Below are 23,407 nucleotides of genomic sequence, written 5' to 3'. Positions count from 1 at the left end.
ATCAATGTTTGGGGAAGGTGAAGCCGGGGAATGTGGCCCGAGCTGTGAGAGACACGGACCCGCTGAGCGACAGATGACGACTGCGGTGGTCGCAGGTTGATGAGACTCGGGTGCCTCTTGTGCTCGGATTTAATTAATCCCCACAGACGTACGGCCATCTTGCATTTCCAGGGCTGAAGAAGAGCCAGAGACACTGGCCGTGACCATGGCAAAGGCTGCAATTCCAGTTCCAAGTCCTTGGATGTCAGCCTCAGCTCAGCGGTAGCATTCTTGCCTCTGAGTCAGAGGGTCGTGGGGGGTTTAAGCCACACTGACGCTGGGCCTGCTCTGCTTAGGAAAACCAGGTTTCCGTGCAACCTGGCCGGCGGTCCTTAAAGGGACCGCTGATGGCTGCCGGCCGAATGGTAAGTTTTTAAAAAACACTTAACCTGAATGTGGAGCCAAGGGGGTTGGGGGCAGTCGCAGAAGTGTTCCCCCCAGTTCCGCATTAAAAACACGAGCCACTGCCGGCCACTGCTCCCCCTCACCCTGATTGCCACATCCACCCCCGCCCTCCCCAGTTGTCACATCCACCAACCGCACCCCCCCCCCCCCCGCCCAACAATCGGCACACCATTCCTTCCTCACCCAGTCGCATACACTTCCCCTTTAAATACTTGATTGACACCCCATCCACCACTTTAAACATTCACTCCCTCCACCACCAGCGTACCGTGGCTGCAGTGTGTACCAGCTACAAGATGCACTGCAGCAACTCGCCAAGGCTTCTTTGGCAGCACCTCCCAAACCCGTGACCTCTTCCACCTAGAAGGACAAGGGCAGCAGGCGCATGGGAACACCACCACCTCCAAGTTCCCCTCCAAGTCCCACACCGTCCCGACTTGGAAATATAGCGGCTGTTCCTTCATCGTCGCTGGGTCAAAATCCTGGAACTCCCTCCCTAACAGCACTGTGGGAGCACCTTCACCACACGGACTGCAGCGGTTCAAGAAGGTGGCTCACCACCACCTTCTCAAGGGCAATTAGGGACGGGCAATAAATGCTGGGCCTTGCCAGTGACGCCCACATCCCAGGAACGAATTTTTAAAAACTTAGATGCAACTGATGCCTGTAACACAGCGGCCCGATAGTGGAAGTCTCTTCACGGGCGAGCTGCCTGTGGATGCCCAGTAGGTGTCCACAGCTCATTGAGGCTCGAGGTACAATATCAGGTGAGCCTTGGCCCTACTCGTTCGGGCGTGGGGCTCGATCCCTGCGAATCACTACCCCCAAGGAGTTTTACCGTGTTGAGGTACTGCAGGGGTTGCCAACCCTGTCCAGGATTGCCCTGGAGTCTCCAGGAATTAAAGACTAACCTCCTGGGCACTGTTGCGAGCAAAACCCAGGAGAGAAATTACAGAGGCTTTCATCTTTGGCCACTTTTCTTTTGAGTTGTAAAAAAATTGGAGATGGCTGGAAGAAATGCTGTCTGACCGGGCGGGGCGGTTTGAGGTGGGAGGTCATGTGATGGAACCTCCAGGAATGCATCCAGCCAGAATCATGGGGGCTCTGGACAGAGTAGATCGAGAGAAACTGTTCGCGTTGGTGGAAGGGTGGAGAACCAGAGGACACAGATTTAAGGTGGTGGGTGGAAGATCCAAAGGCGACATGAGGGAAAACTTTTTTACGCAGCGAGTGGTTAGGATCTGGAATACACTGCCCGAGAGGGTGGTGGAGGCAGATTCAATCGTGGCTTTCAAAAGGGAATTAGATAAGTACCGGAAGGAGAAAAAATTGGCAGGGCTATGGGGAAAGGGCGGGGGGTGGGACTAGCTGAAGTGCTCTTGCAGAGAGCCGGGACGGGCTCGATGGGCCGAATGGGCTCCTACTGTGCAGTTATGATTCTATGAACCAGAATTGGCAACCCCAAAGTACTGGGAAGCACGTTAGTGCCAGTCAGTGTCCTTCAGCTCCTCTCTCTGCAATGTTATAAGTTTGTTGCTGCAATATCTTCTTTGCAATTCTGGACACATTAAAACTAAATGGCATTAAGAGAAAAGTGATTTGATATGACCCTTAATGGAACTTAGAGCCAAACTTAATTTTACACCAATGTACCGGAAAGCAGCACAGTATAAACAAAATCCTGTGGACCCCGAGTGTTTGTGTTTTTCGCACTTATCTCCGCACCTGTATCGGAGACAGCCAGAGCTGTACTGGTAATGCTGTCAATCACGTAGAAATCTAAATTCTCGCTCTGCACCTTATCACAACCCAGCAGAAGCAGCATCCTCTTAACTTGCTTCTCTTTTCATAGCATAGAATCTTACAGCACTGAAGGAGGCTGTTGTGTCTGGGTATAATAAGATACAGACTGCAGCAGAAACGGTACAACAGGTGTTTACTCAACGTTGAACTGACTGTACAGAGTACTACAGCATAAAATCCAAAGATAGGGCGTATAAAATAGCCAAAAAAAGCGCCAGAGCGGAAGATTGGGAACAGTTTAAGATAGAGCAAAGGAGGGCAAAGGGCATAATCAAGAGGGGCAAAATAGCTTACGAAAACAAGCTGGCGGAAAATATAAAAACTAACTCCAAAAGCTTTTATAAGTATATCAAAAGGAAAAGACTGGTGAAAACCAAAGTTGGTCCATTGCAGTCAGATACGGGGGAATATATAATGGGAAATAAGGAAATGGCAGATCAACTAAATGCATACTTTGGGTCAGTCTTTACGAAGGAAGACACAAAAAACCTCCCTGGGATATCGGGAAAAATAGGGACATTGGCAAAGGAGGAACTGACGCAAATCAATATCTCTAAGGATATGGTGTTAAGGAAGCTAAAGGGATTGAAGGTGGACAAATCCCCAGGGCCTGATAACATGCATCCTAGGGTACTGAAGGAGGTGGCCCTAGAGATAGCGGATGCACTAAGGATGATTTTTCAGAATTCATTAGACTCGGGAACAGTGCCCATGGATTGGAGGGTAGCTAACGTTACCCCACTATTCAAAAAGGGGGGTAGGGAAAAAGCAGGTAATTACAGACCTGTAAGCCTTACATCAGTTGTGGGCAAAATGCTGGAGTCCATCATTAAGGATGAAATAGCGGAGCACTTAGCAAATGGGGACAGGATAGGACAGAGTCAACATGGATTTACAAAGGGTAAATCGTGCTTGACTAATCTATTGGAATTTTTTGAGGGAGTAACTGGTAGAATAGATGGGGGAGAGCCAGTAGATGTGGTGTACCTGGACTTCCAAAAGGCCTTCGATAAGGTCCCACATAAAAGATTAGCATGGAAAATTGAGGCTCATGGGATAAAGGGGAAAGTTTTGTCGTGGATAGGGAACTGGCTGTCAGATAGAAAACAGAGAGTTGGAATAAACGGCTCATTTTCTGAATGGCAGGCAGTAACAAGTGGGGTACCACAGGGATCTGTCCTGGGCCCCCAGCTGTTCACAATTTACATTAATGACCTGGATCAGGGAGTCGGATGCAGCATTTCCAAATTTGCAGACGACACTAAACTAGGAGGGGGGGTGGGCTCAGAGGAAGAGACCAGGAAGCTCCAGAGCGATTTGGACAGACTGGGCGATTGGGCGGATAAATGGCAGATGCACTATAATGTGGACAAGTGCGAAGTTATCCACCTTGGGTGCAGGAACGGGAGGGCAAATTATTATTTAAATGGCAATAGATTGGGAGAGGGGGAAGTACAGAGAGACCTGGGTGTTCTTGTACACCAGTCACTGAAGGCGAGCATGCAGGTGCAACAGGCGGTCAAGAAGGCAAACGGTATGCTGGCCTTCATAGCAAAAGGGTTAGAATACAGGAACAGGGATACCTTGCTGCAGCTGTACAGGGCACTGGTGAGACCACACCTCGAGTACTGTGTACAGTTTTGGTCGCCTCATCTGAGGAAGGATGTTCTTGCCATGGAGGGGGTGCAGCGGCGATTCACCAGGCTGATACCAGGAATGGCGGGAATGACCTATGAGGAGAGACTATGTAGTTTAGGGATGTACACACTGGAGTTTAGAAGATTGAGAGGGGACCTCATAGAAGTGTATAAAATTCTGACAGGTCTAGACAGACTGGATGCAGAAGGAATGTTTCCCTTGGCGGGTGAGAACAGAACTAGAGGACATAATTTAAGGATAAGGGCTAAACCATTTAGGACAGAGATGAGGGGGAATTTCTTCACTCAGAGAGTGGTGAACCTGTGGAACTCATTGCCACAGAGGGCAGTGTACGCCAGCTCATTAAATATATTTAAGAGGGAATTAGATATATTTCTACGGGCAAAAGGGGTTAAGGGTTACGGAGAGAAGGCGGGGACGGGATACTGAATTAAAGGATCAGCCATGATCTCATCGAATGGCGGAGCAGGCACGAAGGGCCGAATGGCCTACTCCTGCTCCTATCTTCTATGTGTTATATACAGGTGTGGTCACTGCCAGTACTGCAGTATACATGAGCTGTAAAAAATAGTTCCCTCCTTAAAGGTATATACATTACAGGAGGCCATTTGGCCTGTCGTGCCTGTGCCAGCTCTTTGAAAGAGCTCTCCAATTTAGTCCCACTCCCCAGCTTTTTCCCCATCGCCCTGCAAATTAGTCCTCTTCAAGTACATGCCCAATTGCCCTTTGAAAGCTCCTATGGAATCTGATTCCACCGCCCTGTCAGGCAGTGCGTTCCAGATCATAAACTTATTTTACCTCTAGTCCTTTGCCAATTATTTAAAATCTATGACCTCTGGTTATTGACCTACTTGCCAGAGGAAATCGTTTCTCCCTACTCGCTCTATCAAAACCCCGCACAATTTTGAATACCTCTATTAGGTCTCCCCTTAACCTTCTCTGCTTGAAAAGAAAGAAAGACTTGCACAACCACAGGATGTCCCAAAGTGCTTCACAGCCAATGAAGTACTTTTTGAAGTGCAGTCCCCGTTGTAATGTAGGAAAGAGGCAGCCAATTTGCACACAGCAAGCTCCCACAAACTGCACTGTGATAATGACCAGATCATCTGTTTTAGTGATGTTGATTGAGGGATAAATAAATCACCACCTGCTCTTCAAAATAGTGTTGTGGGCTCTTCCCCGTCCACCTAAGAGGGCAGACGGGGCTTCAGTTTAACGTCTCATCCATAAGACGGCACCTCCGACAGTGCAGCACTCCCTCAGTACTGCACTGGAAGCGTCAGCCTAGCTTTTTGTGCTCAAGTCTCTGAAATGGGACTTCGAACCCACAACCTTCTGACTCAGAGGCGAGGGTGCTACCCACTAAGCCACTGGCTGACACTCTGAGGAGAACAATCCCAGCTTCTCCAAACTCTTCACATAACAGCTGAAATCCCTCATCCCTGGTATCATCCTGGCAAACCTCCTCTGTACCCACTCCAAGGCCTTTGACATCATTCCTAAAGTCTGCTGCCCAGAATTGGACACAATACTCCAGCTGGGCCCTAACCAGTGATTTGTAAAGAATATAAACCTTATTTCCTCAAGAAATTCTTTTAGTCCCCAATTGTTCAGTGAGTAAATGCCCCTGGTGCAGTACAGAGCCCTTTACAATCAGGAAGTGTAAGGATACAGATGGACAAATATGGTCTTCAATTGCCTCCCATTTACAGGGTGTTTAGGGTTATCAACTCCGGTTGGGTGCATTCCCTGGAGGGTTCACCACGTGACCTCCTGCCTCCAACCGCCCCATCCCCACACTCACGCCATTGGTCCATCCTCCAGGCGCACTGCCTTCCCACAGCCAATCCGAAAGTGGACAGACTCTTTAGGCTGGATTTTGCCAATGGGGGAGCTTTTGGAGGCGGGACTCCCACTTGTCGGGTTTCAGTCCCGCCTCCATCGACTTCTGGCCAACCCATGCTATTTTCCCTTGATTGACCTTGTTAAGCCCGCCCAGCGGGTTCAGCAGGCCAATTAAGGGAAAGCTGGTTACTGAGAACTTCAGCGTGTGACTTTTAATCTGTCAAAAAATTTTCACAGATGAATTGTCATCGTTTGACAGCTCTGTGAAGCTGTCAAACACTGACATTCTCTGTAGTTTGATGAGTTCTTGAATTCAAGACTCATCAAACCTCTTTCTTTTGCAGAAATTAGATGGTTGTTGCATTGGAGAATGCTACGGCCATCTGTCATCTCTGCCGGTGAGGTGCGAGACTCTCCACATACCCACTGATTGAAGCCTGCAGGAAGAAACAAAGGTAAGTAAACATTTTCTATCACATTCCACTCACCTCACATACTCCCCTCTCCACACTTGCACCCATCACTTACCTTCACAGCGCACTTTTGCACCCCTCCGACCCCTGCAGACCCGCTGCTCGCCTCGGTGACCCTGGCGGGGTTCGCAGCCTTCGGGAAGCCCGCACTTGTGTGGGTAAAATGGGGTTAATCCTCTTATCTGCCCATTAACTACCTGTTAACAGGCAGTTAAGTGGCTGTAATCCCCTTCCCGCCTCCAGGAGATGGGACCCGGTGCGGGTCGGCTACCTGCCTCCTGGCAAGATGGCATGGAGGTGGGGCGGGTATGGGCACCCGCCCCCAGATTCTGCCATTTTCCCGGCAGTCCCGTCTTCATACCCGCCTCCCCAGGGCTGGCAAGATCCAGCCCTTTGTCACCCACTTGGATTCATCTTGACTGTTCGTCAACCAGCCTTTTTACCCCATCTCCAATATTTTTTACAACTAATGAATGGTAATTACGTAGAATATACAGAAAAAGTTCAACGAAGATGTAAAAAACACCATTTTATTTAACGCTCCTATGATTGCACTCCTGGATTTGCTCCCAGCAGCGTCCTGGAGATTAATCTTCAGTTCCTGGAGACTCCAGGGAAACCCTGGAGGGTTGGCAGCCCACAATGGACGTATTCGGTGGCATGAGTGAGCAGCACTTTTCTGTACTTTTTATCATTCCCTGGTCAACTGTACCTTCATCCAGATTGCGGGAAACTCCGCGTATGTCCTGTGTGGTTGGGTGGTGGGTGAGCAAGGCACAGGAGTGTGGGGGGGGGGGGGGGGGGAAATGTGAGAGGGGGATATTCCAATCGGTATATTTTACTAACTCCGATCTAAGGTAGTTGTCATTTTTGTGTTCAATTCCTGATTCTGTGCTGAAGTAGCTCATTTCGTTCAATAGGGAGGAGGTCTACACATCAGCCGTGGCTCAGTGGGCAGCACTCTCGCCTCTGAGTCAGAAGGTTGTGGGTTCAAGTCCCACTCCAGAGACTTGAACACAATCCAGGGCTGACACTCCCAGTGCAGTGCTGAGGGAGTGCTGCACTGTCGGAGTTGTCGTCGTTCGGATGAGACATTAAACTGAGGTCCCATCTGCCTTCTCAGGTCGTCGTCGTACGTGTCTTCACACTGTTCCCTTTGGGGAACTGTATGAAGTGGTGGAAGGATTTCTGGCCGCGATTAATGCTCCTTCCGTGACCGTAACCATCTTCGTACCAGCCATTAGGGTGGTTAGTCCTATGGCGGGAGGGTTTTACAGACTCCCACAACCCATACAAGGGGGGGGGCCACCCACACCCATGGACGCAAGTATCCCGCTGGATGTCAACCCAGAATTTAGAGCCGGAGCTCCGACTCCACTTGCCGGGACTGTCTGGAGCGGGGTTCGAAACCCTACGCCTTCTGGCCCAGCGGCGGGGATGCTACCGCTACGCCAAAGGCCCACTCCGCCCTCTCAGGTGAAAGTAGCAGATCCCATGGGCACTATTTCTTTGAAGAAGAGCAGGGGAGTTCTCCCCGGTGTCCTGGCCAATATTTATCCCTCAATCATCATCAGAAAATCAGATTATCTGGTCATTCTCACATTGCTGTGTGTGGGAGCTTGCTGTGTGCAAATTGGCTGCTGCGTTTCCTACATTACAACAGTGACTGCACTTGAAATGTACTTCATTGGCTGTAAAGCGCTTAGGAAAGTCCTGAGGTTGTGAAAGGCGCTATATAAATGCAAGTCTCCAAAAAAGGTGCAAAAAAGATTTACTAGAATTAAAGCAGAACTTGGTGGTTATACATATCAGGAAAGATTAAACAGGCTGGGGATCTTTTTTCTAGATAAGAGAAGGCTGAGGGGTGACCTGATAGAGGTCTTTAAGATTATGAAGGGGTTTGATAGGGTAGACGTAGAGAAGGTGTTTCCACTTGTGGGGAGGGGAGACCAAAACTAGGGGCGATAAGTATAAGGTAGTCACTAATAAATCCAACAGGGAATTCAGAAGAAAATTCTTTACCCAGAGAGAATCATAGAATGGTTACAGCACAGAAGGAGGCCATTTGGCCCGTCGAGCCCGTGCCAGCTCTCTGCAAGAGCACTTCAGTTAGTCCCACTCCCCTGCCCTTTCCCCGTAGCCCTGCAATTTTTTTTCCTTCAGATACTTATCCAACTCCCTTTTGAAAGCCACGATTGAATCTGCCTCCACCACCCTCTCAGGCAGTGCATTCCAGATCATAACCACTCACTGCGTAAAAAAGTTTTTTCTTGCGTCGCCTTTGGTTCTTCTGCCAATCACCTTAAATCTGTGTCCTCTGGTTCTCGACCCCTCTGCCAATGGGAACAGTTTCTCTCTATCTACTCTGTCTAGACCCCTCATGATTTTGAACACCTCTATCAAATCTCCTCTCAACCTTCTCTGCCCCAAGGAGAACAACCCCAGCTTCTCCAGTCTATCCACGTAACTGAAGTCCCTCATTCCTGGAATCATTCTCATAAATCTTTTCTGCACCTTCTCTAAGGCCTTCACATCCTTCCTAAAGTGTGGTGCACAGAATTGGACACAGTACTCCAGTTGGGGCCGAACCAGTGTTTTATAAAGGTTCATCATAATTTCCACACTTTTGTTCTCTATGCCTCTATTTATGAAGCCCAGGATCCCGTAAGCTTTTTTAACTGCTTTCTCAACCTGCCCTGCCACCTTCACTGATTTGTGCACACATACCCCCAGGTCTCTCTGTTCCTGCACCCACTTTAGGATTGTACCATTTAGTTTATATGTCCTCTCCTCATTCCTTCTACCAAAATGTATCACTTCACACTTTTCTGCGTTAAATTTCATCTGCCACGCGTCCACCCATTTCACCAGCCTGTCTTATGCCTTCCTGAAGTCTATCACTTTCCTCCTCACTGTTCACTATACTTCCAAGTTTTGTGTCATCTGCAAATGTTGAAATTGTGCCCTGTACACCCAAGTCCAAGTCATTTATATATATCAAGAAAAGCAGTGGTCCTAGAACCAACCCCTGGGGAACACCTTCCTCCAGTCCGAAAAACAACCATTCATTGCTACTCTCTGTTTCCTGTCACTTAGCTAATTCCGTATCCATGCTGCCACTGTCCCTTTTATTCCATGGGCTTCAACTTTGCTGGCAAGCCTATTATGTGGCACTTTGTCGAATGCCTTTTGGAAATCTATGTACATCACGACAACCGCATTGCCCTCATCAACCCTCTCTGTTACCTCATCAAAGAACTCAATCAAGTTAGTTAAACACGATTTGCCTTTAACAAATCCCATGCTGGCTTTCCTTAATTAATCCACATCTATCCAATAATTTTGTCCCTGATTACTCTTTCTAAAAGCTTCCCCACTACCGAGGTTAAACTGACTGGCCTGTAGTTGCTGGGTTTAACTTTACACCCTTTTTTGAACAATGGTGTAACATTTGCAATTCTCCAGTCCTCTGGCACCACCCCCGTATCTATGGAGGATTGGAATATTATGGCCAGTACCTCCGCGATTTCCGCCCTCAATTCCCTCAGCATCCTAGGATGCATCCCATCCACTCCTGGTGATTTATTTGCTTTAAGTACAGCCAGCCTTTCTAATACCTCTCCTATCAGGTATCTCCACTGCCTCCTCCTTTACTATGTCTATGGCAGCATCCTCTTCCTTGGTGAAAACAAATGTAAAGTACTTGTTTAGTACCTCAGCCATACCCTCTGCCTCCATTCATAGGTCTCCTTTATGGTCCCTCCTCTTACTACCCTTTTACTACTTATATGCCTATAGAAGACTTTCGGATTACTTTTTATGTTGGCTGCCATTCTATTCTCATACCCTCTCTTTGCCCCTCTTATTTTCTTTTTCACTTCTCCTCTGACCTTTCTATATATAGCCTGATTCTCAGCTGTATTTACAACCTGACATCTGTCATACGCACTCTTTTTCTGCTTCATCATATTCTCTATCTGTTGCATCATCCAGGGAGCCCTGACTTTAGTTGCCCTGCCTTTCCCCCTAGTGGGAATGTACCTCAACTGTACTTGAACTATTTCCTCCTTAAAGGCAGCCCATTGTTCCATTACAGTTTTGCCTGTGAATCTTTGATTCCAGTTTGCCTGGGCCAGATCCGTTCTCATCCCACTGAAATTGGCTTTCCCCCAGTTAAACATTTTTACTCTAGATTGCTCCCTGTCCTTTTCCATAGCTAATCTTAACCTTATGATACTATGATCACTGTTCCCTAAATGGGAGAACTTGTAATGAGGAACAAGGAAATGGCAGGGCAATTAAACAAATACTTTGGTTCTGTCTTCTTTCTACCTATGTCGTTGGTACCAATATGGGCCATGACCTCTGGCTGTTCACCATCCCCCCCTCAGAATGTTCCGCAGCCGCTCAGAGACATCCTTAACCTTGCCTGCTCCCCTAACTATCGAAACCCCTACCACTATTGCTCTCCTACTATTCCTCCTTCCCCCCCCCCCCCCCGTACAGCTGAGCCACCCGTGGTGCCGCGGACTTGGCTCTGGCTGTACTCCCCAGAGGAACTATCGCCCTCACCAGTACACAGAACCAAATACTGGTTAGAGAGCGAGATGCTCTCAGGGGACTCCTGCACTACCTGCCTGGCCCTCCTCTTCTGTCTGGTGGTCACCCATTCCCTCTCTGCTGCACATTCCTTAGCTGTGGGGTGACCGCCTCCTGAAACGTGCTATCCACGAAGCTCTTAGCTTCGCGGATGCACCGCAGTGACGCCAGCTGCTGCTCAAGCTCCGAAACCCGGAGCTCGAGCTCCTCCAGCTGACGACACCTCCTGCCACACCTGGTTGTCCTGGACACGGGAAGCGCATTCTGTGTGACCGAGCTGCCCTGCCGTGCCTCTATTTAATAGACTATTAATTAACTTATAGAAATAAACTTAAGACTAAGGCCACGAAATTCGGTTCTTTGCGCCCACCATTAGTGCCTCCTGGGGGCGCTAGCGGGGCGCAAAGGGCTTATCGCCTGGGCGGGGCAGAGAAATTCGGTGGGGCGCTACTGAGGCGCCAGCCTCGTGGGTCGCGAGCCAGGCTGACCTCCACTCACGGGGCACTAATTAAAGGGAGGTGCGGCCGCGGCCCGCGCCACCATTTTTTTTTGCCTGACCTCCAGATCAGCCCTCCATGGCGGCCCTTGGCGTGGTCCATGGCCGCCATCATGCAGCCTGGCACCGCGCCGCCCTGGTGGGCTAGTGTGGGCCATCGGAGGCCCCGCAGAGTTCGCAGCGTCCCTCCCCTTTAACCGAAGGGGAGAGGCACTGAAACATGTCAGCGCTACGCAGAGCAGCTGTGTAGCCTGGCGCTACTGCGTTCTGCGCCCCTGACACAGCCCTGACAAGAAGTGGAGCGCCCGACATAGCGCTCCGCTTCCTCGCCGGGGCGGTAAGCTGAATTTAGCGGCCGGGGCTGTACTTCTGCGCCGGGTGTTAAATCTCCGGTGATAATTCGGTTACCGCCCCCAAACGGGGCCTAACAGAATTTTGCCCCCTAAGAGTCTTAAAAGTCGGGCCAACTTTTATCTCCGGCTGCTTCTCTCGCTCTCTTAGATAATTGTGTGAATAAAGACTTTAGCTAACATTATATTAATTAGTTTATCTAGTTACATTCGAGAGAATAAAACACTAATACTCACCCACCAATCACCTACCTGCAGTCCTGTGACGTCACTCCTTGCTTTTGCTGTTCTTTTGGAATTCAGCGACCCCACGCTCTTTACCCTGCGCTGTCCTCGGGCCCCGCGCTCTTTACCCTGCGCTGTCCTCGGGCCCCGCGCTCTTTATCCCGCGCTGTCCTCGGGCCCCGCACTCTTTATCCCGCGCTGTCCTCGGGCCCCGCGCTCTTTACCCTGCGCTGTCCTCGGGCCCCGCGCTCTTTATCCCGCGCTGTCCTCGGGCCCCGCGCTCTTTATCCCGTGCTGTCCTCGGGCCCCGCGCTCTTTATCCCATGCTGTCCTCGGGCCCCGCGCTCTTTATCCCGTGCTGTCCTCGGGCCCCGCGCTCTTTACCCTGCGCTGTCCTCGGGCCCCGCGCTCTTTACCCTGCGCTGTCCTCGGGCCCCGCGCTCTTTACCCTGCGCTGTCCTCAGGCCCCGCGCTCTTTACCCTGCGCTGTCCTCGGGCCCTGCGCTGTCCTCGGGCCCCGCGCTCTTTATCCCGTGCTGTCCTCGGGCCCCGCGCTCTTTATCCCGTGCTGTCCTCGGGCCCCGCGCTCTTTATCCCGTGCTGTCCTCGGGCCCCGCGCTCTTTATCCCGTGCTGTCCTCGGGCCCCGCGCTCTTTATCCTGCGCTGCTGCCTCTGCTGCCGATTCCTTTCAGGTCCTTCCGCCAATGGGAACAGTTTCTCTCTACCTGCTCTGTCCAGACCCCTCATGATTTTGAACACCTCTATCAAATCTCCTCTCAACTGTCTCTGCTCCAAGGAGAACAACCCCAGCTTCTCCAGTCTAGTGGTTAGAATGTGGAACTTGCTACCACAAGGACTAGTTGAGGCAAATAGCATAGATACATGTAAGGGGAAGCTAGATAAACACATGAGGGAGAAAGTAATCGAAGGATTTGCTGATGGGGTGAGATGAAGAAGGGGCGGGAGGAAGCTCGTGTGGAGCATAAACACCGACACGGACCAGTTGGGCCGAACGGCCTGTTACTGCGCTGTAAATACTGTGTAAATACAATTTATACTATGTGACATTCCTGATTCAAGACAGTACTGTGTAATTGCATGTGTATCCAGCAGAGGACCACCTAGTCCTTGTGGTAATTCTATCATCCATTGAGTGGCATTAACAGGAGCAGGAGAGGCCGTTAGGGCCCGAAAGGAATCAATAGATTATAACACGGCAGCTCAGTAACGGCATCAGATAGAAAGGAAATGATTTCTCTTCAATCAATATTACTCGAGCCCAATTCCACATCACACAACAATTAGCAGCTGCTGCCCTCAGGACCTGCATTATAGGGTTGCCCTGGTCTCCCGGAATTAAACATGAATCTCCAGGGCACCACTGCAAGCAACCCAGGAGAAAAATCATCAGGCCATTAAAAAATTGTTTTTCAATATTGTTATTATTTAGTTATAAAAATATCGGGCGGGGGGAAGAAAGGCGGTTTGACTGACAGTCAGGAATCAGCCAATCAGGTAATGAGGAGTCGGGTAATCAATGCTTTCCCATTGGTGTGGGGAGACTGGGCGTCACCAGGATGGACTGTTGAGCGACCAATGGTGGGAGTGTGAGGCCGGGGAGGTTGGAGGTCGCCAGGAAGAAGCCCAACCACAGTTGCCAACCCTACCTGCATAATGTGGTGAGAGAATAAAGGAACTGGCTGGCTGGGAAATGCCTGGTTAAAATCCCTCGGTGGGTCTTGCTCCACCCAACCCCCTTACATAGACCGTCCACACGGCTGACACCAGCGTACTCATTCTCCACTCCTGCCCCCTTCCACCCACCCATTCTATCAGCAACTGTTGTCCCATCCTCTGAAACTCCCTCTCCCTCACATCCCTTGCTCCCCCACCATCCTGTTTTCAAAAGGCTCCTTGACCACGCATTTGTTACCCCCTTTCACATTCCTAGACTGCGTGGCAGCCATCTTGCTTTAAAGCGCGCTGAGATGTTGCTCACTCTACGATGAAACATAGAAAGATAGGAGTAGGCCATTAGGCCCCTCGAGCCTGCTCCGCCATTCAATGAGATCATGGCTGATCATCCAAGCTCAGTACCCTGTCCCTGCTTTCTCCCCATATCCCTTGATCCCTTTAGCCTTAAGAAATATATCTAACTCCTTCTTGAATATATTTAATGAATTGGCCTCAACTGTCTTCTGTGGCAGAGAATTCCACAGGTTCACCACTCTCTGGGTGAAGAAATTCCTCCTCATCTCTGTCCTAAATGGCTTACCCCTTATCCTTAGACTGTGACCCCTGGTTCTGGACTCCCCGACCATCGGGAACATCCTTCCTGCATCTAGTCTGTCCAGTCCTGTTAGAATTTTATAAGTTTCAATGAGATCCCCTCTCATTCTTCTAAACTCCAGCGAGTACAAGCCCAATCGTCCCAATCTCTCCTCATACGTCATTCCTGCCATCCCAGGTATCAGTCTGGTGAATCTTCGCTGCACTCCCTCCATGGCAAGAACATCCTTCCACAGATAAGGTGACCAAAACTGCAGCAGTTCCAAAACTGAGTGCTGCAGCAATGTAAGTTGCTGTTGCACAGACCTTGGTCCCTCCTTAATCACTCACGAATAATGTGTTTCTCTTCACTTGTTTAAAATAAATCAATCGTCCACTGTTCAGCATTCTATTATGCTCAACATGCTCACAGTAAGGCCTGTTGGGTGTGTCAGCTCTTTCTCTGGCTGCTGATATCAAGCGGTGTTCTTGCCTCACCTTAATTCTTAATGTCTTCCCCCTTCCCCAGCTCCCAGCTAACTTCTATCATTTTAATGCCAAATCACTCTTGTGTGAAGAGAGAAATCTCCTGGAAGCACGTAACGCTCTGTGAAATATTGCTATTTTAGTCAAAATAAATGCCGTACAGGACTGAGGAAACCATGGACTGGATCCGTATCATGAACTTGTGTTAACCTGTTTGACTGTGTGTCTCGAGGAAATCATGGTCTGGATTTGTGTAATGGAATTGGACTAACCTATGTGTGGGCTGAAAGAAACTATGGGCTGGACCTATTGAAATGGACTTGCATTAACCAAAAGACAGCGGCCTAGAAATTCACCGCGGGCGGCGGCGCACAAACGGGCGGTATCAGACCAGCCGCCCGTTACACGCAACGCCGGATGTTCAGTTCCGTCGACTGCAATGGACCTGAATATCCGGCGTTGCGTATAACGGGCGGTCGGTCCGATACCCCCCGTTACGCTCCATCGCCCGAGACGACTGTCTAGGCCAGTCGGTCCATCAGCATCTGAGGAGAGAGGCCAGTATTTCGGGTCGACACCCTTTGTTGCGTTATGAGGAAATGTCTTTACGTTAACCTGTCTCTTTTTTTTTCAGATGCCATTTATTTTCAGAACTTTATATTTTTTTTAAGATGATATTTTCAGCCTTTGTAGCTGTTTCTTCTTATCCAGTTCTAACGAACACAAACCAGATATGTGTAAGGGACGTACTTTATCTCAGCCTCACGAGTGGAGCCGAGTTGAAACATGATTCAGATTTCTGTAGGGATCGTGAATTTATCCGGTTCACGGTGAATCGTTTACTTAGAGTCACTGGGGGAGAAATTCGGTGGGCTGCGCCACCAGTTAGCGCCTAAAGAGGGCACTCAGTGGCTTTAGCGCCACTGGCCACGCCCCCCGCGATATTTAGCTGGGGCGCTAATGGCGGCGTTAGCCTGTTGCGCTGCGCCACCACCGATGATGTCATCGTGTGCGCAGCGCCCCGCTACCGCCCCGATCGCGATATTTGGCAGCGACCGCCTCTGTAGCGCTGCACGCTAATCGCGCCTGGTTCACGGGGCCTACCTGTGGCGGCAGTGGCGCAAATTAAGGTGGAGGAGTGGGGCGGCCGTTTTTTTCGGCGGCCGCCTGCCAGCACCTCTGTCCCCGGCCTCCTGTTTTCCCCCCGCGGCATTGCCGGCTGTTTTCCGAGAGCCCGGCACTTCTCTTCGGTGCCGGGCTCTCTTGTCGGCACTCGCGATCGCTCATCGCGCTGGTGCAGGCCCCTCCCCCTTAAGAATGGGAGGAAGGCCTGCAGTACCGCAGCGCGCCGTGCCGCAGCGTGTGGCGCTGCGGAACGTTGCGCTGCGATATTCAGTTTCAGCGCCCTAAGAGGGACGCGGAGCGCCTCGAGCCTCGCCCCGTGTCCCTCTTGGGGTGCTCAAGCTGAATTTCCGGCGATCACTGCTGCTCCGATCGCAGCGCAAAATCTGGCGCCCAGGTGAGCTTGGCGCCCCGTTTGCAGCTCAACCCAATTTCTCCCCCATAGAGTCATAACGGCACAGAAGGAGGCTATTCGGCGCCGGCTCTCTGTAGAGCAATCCAGTCAGTCCCATTCCCCCGCTCTATCCCCAAAGCCCTGCAAGTTTATTTCCCTCAAGTGCCTATCCAGTCTCCCCTTGAAAACATTGAGTGGCTCTGCTTCCACCACTTCTGTCGGCAGCAAATTCCAGACCCTCACCACATGCTGCGTAAAAAAAAAAAAAAGTTTTCCCTCACATCCCCCCTGTATCTCTTGCCCAAAACCTTAAATCTGTGTCCCCTAGTCCTTGTGCCATCAAAGGGAACAGCCTTTCCCCATCTAGCCTATCCAAACCCGTCATAATCTTGTACACCTCTATCAAATCACCCCTCCACCTCCTTTGCTCTAATGAAAACAAATCCAGCTTCTCCAACCTGTCCTTGTAGCTAAGATCCCCCATCCCCGGAACCATTCTGGCAAATCTCCTCTGCACCCTCTCAAGGGCCTTCACATCCTTCCTAAAGTGTGGTGACCAGAACTGGGAAATAGTATGAATGGCACAGCTCTAACCTCTAATAGTACATTCTAGAGGCAGTGAGGGAGGGTTTTACGTGTGAGAATTATAAAGCAGAGGAGCTCGGCGAGTTTGCGGCTGGTTTATTATTAGAGTGGGAGTGATTATTGTAAGGGCGAGAGGGAAAAGCGTGCAAGTAAATGGTGCTACATGAGACTTGTGAGTGAGTCTGTCACATCTATATTTAGTCAGCAATTTTTCCGCAACTACAATTATATATAATTTATAAAAGAAAGAAACTTGATTTAGTTTGAGGCAAAATATCAGCAAATGAATGTTGGATAATGAGGATAGTAAGAAATTGGAAGTTAACGTTGGAGCCACCTCACTGGCATCAGGGTTTGTCTCTGGGGTCATAAGGTCTTCTGCCGCTCGCAGGGTAGCAGAACTTGGCTTCCACGTGTGAGAAGTTGCAACCCCCCAATCTGGTGCGGCCCCCCTGTGGGTAAAGCATACATTGTCTGGAGAAATTTCTCTCTGCTCGCTGCCTCAGACTGGAAACTTTCTTCCACAGCCCGGACACTCTCCCTGAGGGCGGAGACTGTACTGCAATCGATCAGACGGTTCATTAACCCATCAATCTGTCAAACCAGATCGACCTCATGAGCACCGTAGCAAAGCCGCAATAGAGGGAGGAGCAGGCTGATCTCGGACAGAAGATGGGTGGCCACCACTTGCTCCAACACGCCAAGAAAGTGGTGACTCAACCCAACCAGATTCTGTGCTCAGGAAAAAAAGGTCTTGCATTAATGTAGCGCCTTTCATGACCTCAGGATGTCCCAAAGCGCTTTAACATAGAAACATAGAAGATAGAGCAGGAGTAGGCCATTTGGCCCCTCGAGCCTGTTCCGCCATTTAATGAGATCATGGCTGATCATCCAAATTCAGTACCCTGTCCCTGCTTTCTCCCCATATCCCTTGATCCTTTTAGCCTTAAGAAATAAGGCCAATTAAGTACTTTTGAAGTGTGGTCACTGTTGTAATCATAGAATCATACAGCACAGAAGGAGGCCATTTGGCCCATCGTGCCTGTGCCAGCTCTCTGAAAGAGCTGTCGAGTTAGTCCCACTCCCCTGCTCTTCCCCATAGCCCTGCAAATCTTTACTTTTTAAATACTAATCCAATTCCCTTTTGAAAGTTGCTATTTTTCCTATTTCAACTGCCCGATCAGGCAGTGCATTCCAGATCATAACTCACTGAGTAAAAAAATTTCTCCTCAATCTCCCCTCTAACTTTTTTGCCAATTTACTTAAATCTGTGTCTTCTGGTTACCAGCCCTCCTGCCAGTCGAAACAATTCCTCCCTATTTACCCTGTCAAAACCTCTCATAATTTTGAAAACCTCGATACATTCTCCACTCTAAGGAGAACAACCCCAGCTTCTCGCCACATAACTGAAGTCCCTCATCCCTGGTTCCATACTGGTAAACCTCTTCTGCAAATTTTGCAAGGCCTTGACACCCTTCCTAAAGTGTGGTGCCCCGAATTGGACACAATACTGAGGCTTAACCAGCGATTTATGACAATGTGGATGTTGTTAACGCATGCCCTTTTATTCCTCTCTAGATTCGGACAAGTCCAGCTCGCACATGATCTCCGCCGACGATGCCGAATACCCCAGGGAGTACAGGACCCTGGGGAATGGAACTCGACGCTTCTCCAATGTGGGCCTCGTTCACACCTCCGAGAGGCGGCACACGGTAATCGCGGCGCAAAGCCTGGAGGCACTCACTGGCATGCAGAAGTCGGACATGGAAAGGAAAAGGGAAGCCTTTCTCGATCACCTGAAGCACAAGTACCCTCACCACGCCACGGCAATCCGCGGGCAGCAAGAACGGCTGAGAGAACAGGTACAACAAGAATATTTATCTCCCATTGTATCAAATGCCTGGTGTTGAATAGGGAACCAGGAGTGCTCGTATAGCCAAGTTATTAAATTAACTTAAAAAGCAAACTGTTGCATTTTAAAACACCTTCAGAATGGGGACTGGGTAGCCCCAGAGAGTTAAGCCTTTTTCTTTTATCTGGGACCTACGTTGAACCCAGATTAATGGGACAATGCCTTCTCCCTTAGAGTCCTAAGTGAAACGAGTTTGGTGTAGGGTGAACCCAGTTCATTGTGGCCATGACTTCATAGCACAAAAATGCTGATAGCTGGGTCCTAAATCCTTCCGCATTAGAAGCCACTGTCATGACTGGCGTAGGAATGCTGGTGAAATAATGGATGTTCTTCTGAGGATGTGCATTAAGATATATTGTCGGGACACAGTCGAGGGAGGATCTAATCCCTGTTGTAGTTGACCTGGGGAGTGCTTGCTGCTGATGCTGGTTGCACTAACATCCCTCAGCTTGATTAAAATTAAAATTCTCAACCGTCCAACAGCAACTTGCATTCAAAGAGCACCTTTTAACGTAGGAAACCGTCCCAAGGCACCTCGGAGAGGTTCGATCAGACAACGATGGACATTCAACCAAAGGAGATGTTCAAAGAGATGACCAAAGGCTTGGTCAAAGAGGTGGATTTTAAGGAAGGGAGGGGTTATGGGAGGGAGTTCCAGATTGCGGCTGAAGGCACGGCCGCCAATGGTGGAGCGAAGGAACCAGGGTTCGTGTTCTTCAATACTATCTAGTGACCTCTACTAGAATTTCTGCATAGTGGGTGAGGGCAGAATTGTCCTCGCCTCTGATGCATCGCTTGACCAAACACCCCATACATAGACAGTAGCCACTCGCACAAGATACTGAAAGTGGTTAAAGAATCAAACAGAAATTTGGGCAGTTTCATTTCACACGGCCATGATATGAGTTAAAAAGAAAGAACTCAATTTATAAGTCGCCTTTCACAGCCTCAGGATGTCCAAAGCCCTTTACAGCCAACAAAGTACTTTTGAAGTGCAGTCACTGTTGTAATGTAGGAAACGCAGAAGCCAATTTGCGCACAGCAAGCTCCCACAAACCGCAATAAAATAAATGACCAGATCATCTGTTGGTTGAGGGATAAATATCGGCCAGGACACCGGGGAGAACTCCCCTGCTCTTCTTTGAAAAGTGCCATGGGATCTTTTACGTCCACCTGAGAGAGCAGACGGGGCCTCGGTTTAACGTCTCCTCCAAAAGACGGCACCTCTGACAGTGTAGCACTCCCTCAGCACTGCACTGGGAGTGTCAGCCTGGCTTATGTGCTCAAGTCTCTGGAGTGGAGCTTGAAACCACAACCTTCTGACTCGGAGGCTAACAACTGAACCACGGTAGACACCTTTACTAGGGTGTTACTAGGGATGGCCATTGAAACAAATAGCTTAAATGGGCTCAGGAGATAACTAGAACCCATCTTAGGGCTCACGTGACATTCAAATATTGGTGACTCCTTTTCACTCCATCTTGAACTCTTTGTGCCGTCAGTGTCTTGTAATGTGATTCAGAGTATTGATTGTCGCACATTCCCTTGTGAGAAATGCTGGTATATCTGACTCCAAAAATAAAGGTGAGGCTTCACTTGCCTGCATCTGTCACCTGTGCAGCACAGGTGTGGTCCCCAGAACCTATGAGATTGATAAAGGCTATCTCTGCTGAGCCGGTGATGCATTCAGTGAGCAGACAGCCTCCGCACTTGCAAACGGCAGGAGAGTTTCCACTGATGCATCTTGTGCTGTCAACATCGTGTGATGACGTGGCCTCAGTCAGGGTTTGGGGCGTCATTTGCAGTGTGAAGACGACAGCAGCCCTGACTGGTTCTCTTGAGTGCTGCACTGAAACAGGAAAAGCGGGGGAGGAGAGGTGAAAACCATGTGCACTGAAAATCCTCAACCAAATTTAAGAACCAGTCCATAATTCAGCACTCTATCATAGAATGCTGCAGCGCAGAAGGAGGCCATTCGGCCCATCGTGCCTGTGCTGGCTCTTTGGTAGAGCTATCCAATTAATCCCACTCCCCTGCTCTTATCCCTTAGCCCTGTACATTGTTTTCCATCAAGTATTTATCCAATTCGCTTAATGGTACAGTACATTACGCATTGGCATGCTTGTCCTAGATAGGAATAGGATCAATTCAATGTGTTCCTGGAACAGGCCATAGAATGATTAGTATAGGAGACACACTGGGGCAATAAGAGTTGGTCTTCTGTGGTTCAGACACCTGGGATGGGGGTGGGAGTGGGGAGAGGTTTCCTCTGCTCATTGTGTGTTAGTGACATTGTCAGACGTGGCTCAGTGGGTGTCTCTCTCGCCTCTGGGTCAGAAGGTTGTGGGTTCAAGTCTCACTCCAGGGACTTGAGTACAAAAATCTAGGCTGACACTCCTGTGCAGTGCTGAGGGAGTGCTGCACTGTCGGAGGTGCCGTCTTTTGGATGAGACATTAAACCAAGGCTCCATCTGCTCTCTCAGGTGGACGTAAAAGATCCCATGGCACTATTTCGAAGAAGAGCAGGGGAGCTACCTCTGGTGTCCTGGCCAATATTTACCCCTCAATCAACAAAACAAAATCAGATTATCTGGTCATTATCACATTGCTGTTTGTGGGAGCTTGCTGTGTGTAAATTGGCTGCCATGTTTCCTGCATTACAACAGTGACTGCACTTCAAAAGTTCTTCATTGTCTGTAAAGCGCTTTGAGATGTCTGGTGGTCGTGAAAGGCGCTATAGAAATGCAAGTCTTTCTTTGTTTCTAAAAGCAGTGGGAAAATTTCTACAGGAACAGACTGACAATTTTGCTAGAAATGAGCAGAGCGAATCTTTCCGCTATGTTTATGATGTTAGTAACAGGGAGTGACCAGACCAAATCTCCCCTCTGTTAAGCAACCTCCTTTCTCCTCTGGTTCACATCAACACGTTGTGAGTAAACACGAGACTCTGTAGTGGTGTACAAAACAGACTTTATTGGTGCACAGTAAATGTGATGGGGGAAAAAATTGGGTCGCGCCCCCTTTGGGGCGCTAACTTCACCGAGGCACTACTTTTAGCGCCCCGAAAAAATTAGCGCCCCCGCGCCGGAAATTGAATTGTAGCGCCCCCAGCAGGAGGCGGGACGCTACTGGAAGCGCTCCCCCCTCCCTCTTGGGGCGCTCCCATTGAATACCGCGGCGCCACGTGTAACAGCGCCGCAGTATTGCAGGCCTCCCTCCCCTGGTTAAAGGGGAGGGGCCTAGCGCTGCGCGTACCGGGGCCCTGCTGGACCACCGGGGAGCGGGGAAAGCAGCCCGGCACTCGGAGCGCCGGGCTGAGCGATCGCAGCCGGCACCCTGCAGGAGGAGGCCAGAGGAGGCAGATGTTGGCAGGCGGCCCCAAAAAAAAGGCCGCCCGGCACCTGCCCTTTAATTTGCACCACCCCGGCCGCAAAAACGTCCCCCCTGACCCTGTCGGACAGAGCGTCCGGCGATAGGTCGGGGCGCAAGTGAAGTTTGCAGCCGGGGCACTGCGCACGGTGATGACATCATCGCCGGAGGTGCAGCGCCACGGGGCGCTGCTAGCTACCGCTGCCGCTAACCTCCCGCTGAATTTCATGGGAGGCGTTAGCGGCGCCGCGCCTGGGCGCTAGGTGCTTTACGCTCCATTCTAATGGGAGGGGCAAAGCAACCCAATTTTTCCATCGATGAGTCTTAACTACATACAGAGAGTGACTTTATCGGTTTCTCTATCGAGCACACTCTGAGATTCCGTTGAAAACTATGATCCTTTATACACCATATTGTAACTACATCAAAGGAAAATGTCAAAATGACATATATATTTCCCAAATCTTCTGAAAAGAGATTTTCTACGTAAACCGTTTGCAATCGTTTACCTTAGATCCATTTCCCCAACATGAGACCTTCTGACGTAACATTTTCTAGCATCTTTGACCAATTGCTATCTGTATCTAATGGACACCTACTGCCCATGTTTTTTACCCTAAAACTAAACATTAACTGTTCAAGGGCGATGTCATCACTCACACTCATTCCCTTACTCAAGCACTTTACATTTCAGAGAACAAGCAATGCCTTCTCCTCAGACACTTCAATGTCATCCTGTTTATATCTTGGAAAGCCTGACAATTCATTCCTTTTACGACACTGCCAGGAAAACCTGTTGTTTTAAGATACAAAGTAGTTCGACTGTTAAACTTTTAACTTTCACGATGTCCAACACCCTCTTCCCTCTGATCGCCACCTCCATTGTTGGGACAGTGAAGAGGGAGATTTCCTTGGCCTGAAACACCTGTTTTACCTCACCTGGAATTGCTTGTTGGTGGCATTGCAATGATAACTGTTGACACAGAATTATAACCAAAACTCAGAATGAGCAGTGAGGCTTGTGGAACGTTAGTTGGTGCCCCGGTCAAGATTTTTAATAATATTTAGATAGATAACAGCACCAAACTGTGCAGAGATGACACCAGACCGCTCAGGGCAAATCCCAATCTATCCTAGATTGTATCCAGTGGGCACCCTATTACATTCTTTTTAATGTATTCATTCTCAGGAAGTGGGCGTTGCCGGCAAGGCCAGCATTTATTGGCCATCCCTAGTTGTCCTTCAGATGGTTGTGGTGAGCCGCCGCCTTGAACCACTGCGTGTGGTGAAGGTGCTCCCACAGTACTGTTAGGGAGGGTGTTCCAGGATTGATGAAGGAACGGCCGATATATTTCCAAGTCAAGATGATGCACCTG

At 49.6% G+C, this 23,407-nt stretch overlaps 1 protein-coding gene across 5 annotated transcripts in view; it reads left to right on the top strand.

The window, feature by feature from the left end:
- The window catches only part of srcin1a (SRC kinase signaling inhibitor 1a), a 496,431-nt gene that overhangs the window by 24,176 nt on the left and 448,848 nt on the right, over positions 1–23,407 (top strand). For all 5 annotated transcript variants that reach the window (XR_015073440.1, XM_085966198.1, XM_085966197.1 and 2 more), the window contains exon 2: positions 18,329–18,612. Coding sequence is in view for 4 of the 5 variants with exons in the window: in XM_085966198.1 (XP_085822324.1) it covers positions 18,329–18,612 (284 nt within the window). In the remaining variant the exon portion in view is untranslated. The remainder of the gene's footprint in view (positions 1–18,328; positions 18,613–23,407) is intronic.

The sequence above is a fragment of the Somniosus microcephalus genome, chromosome 24 (assembly GCF_052327205.1).
Source record: "Somniosus microcephalus isolate GS21.2 chromosome 24, FLI_Smic_1.0, whole genome shotgun sequence".
Taxonomy (NCBI): Eukaryota; Metazoa; Chordata; class Chondrichthyes; order Squaliformes; family Somniosidae; genus Somniosus; species Somniosus microcephalus.
Note: the sequence above shows the minus strand (reverse complement) of the source record. Positions and strands in the feature narration are given on the sequence as shown.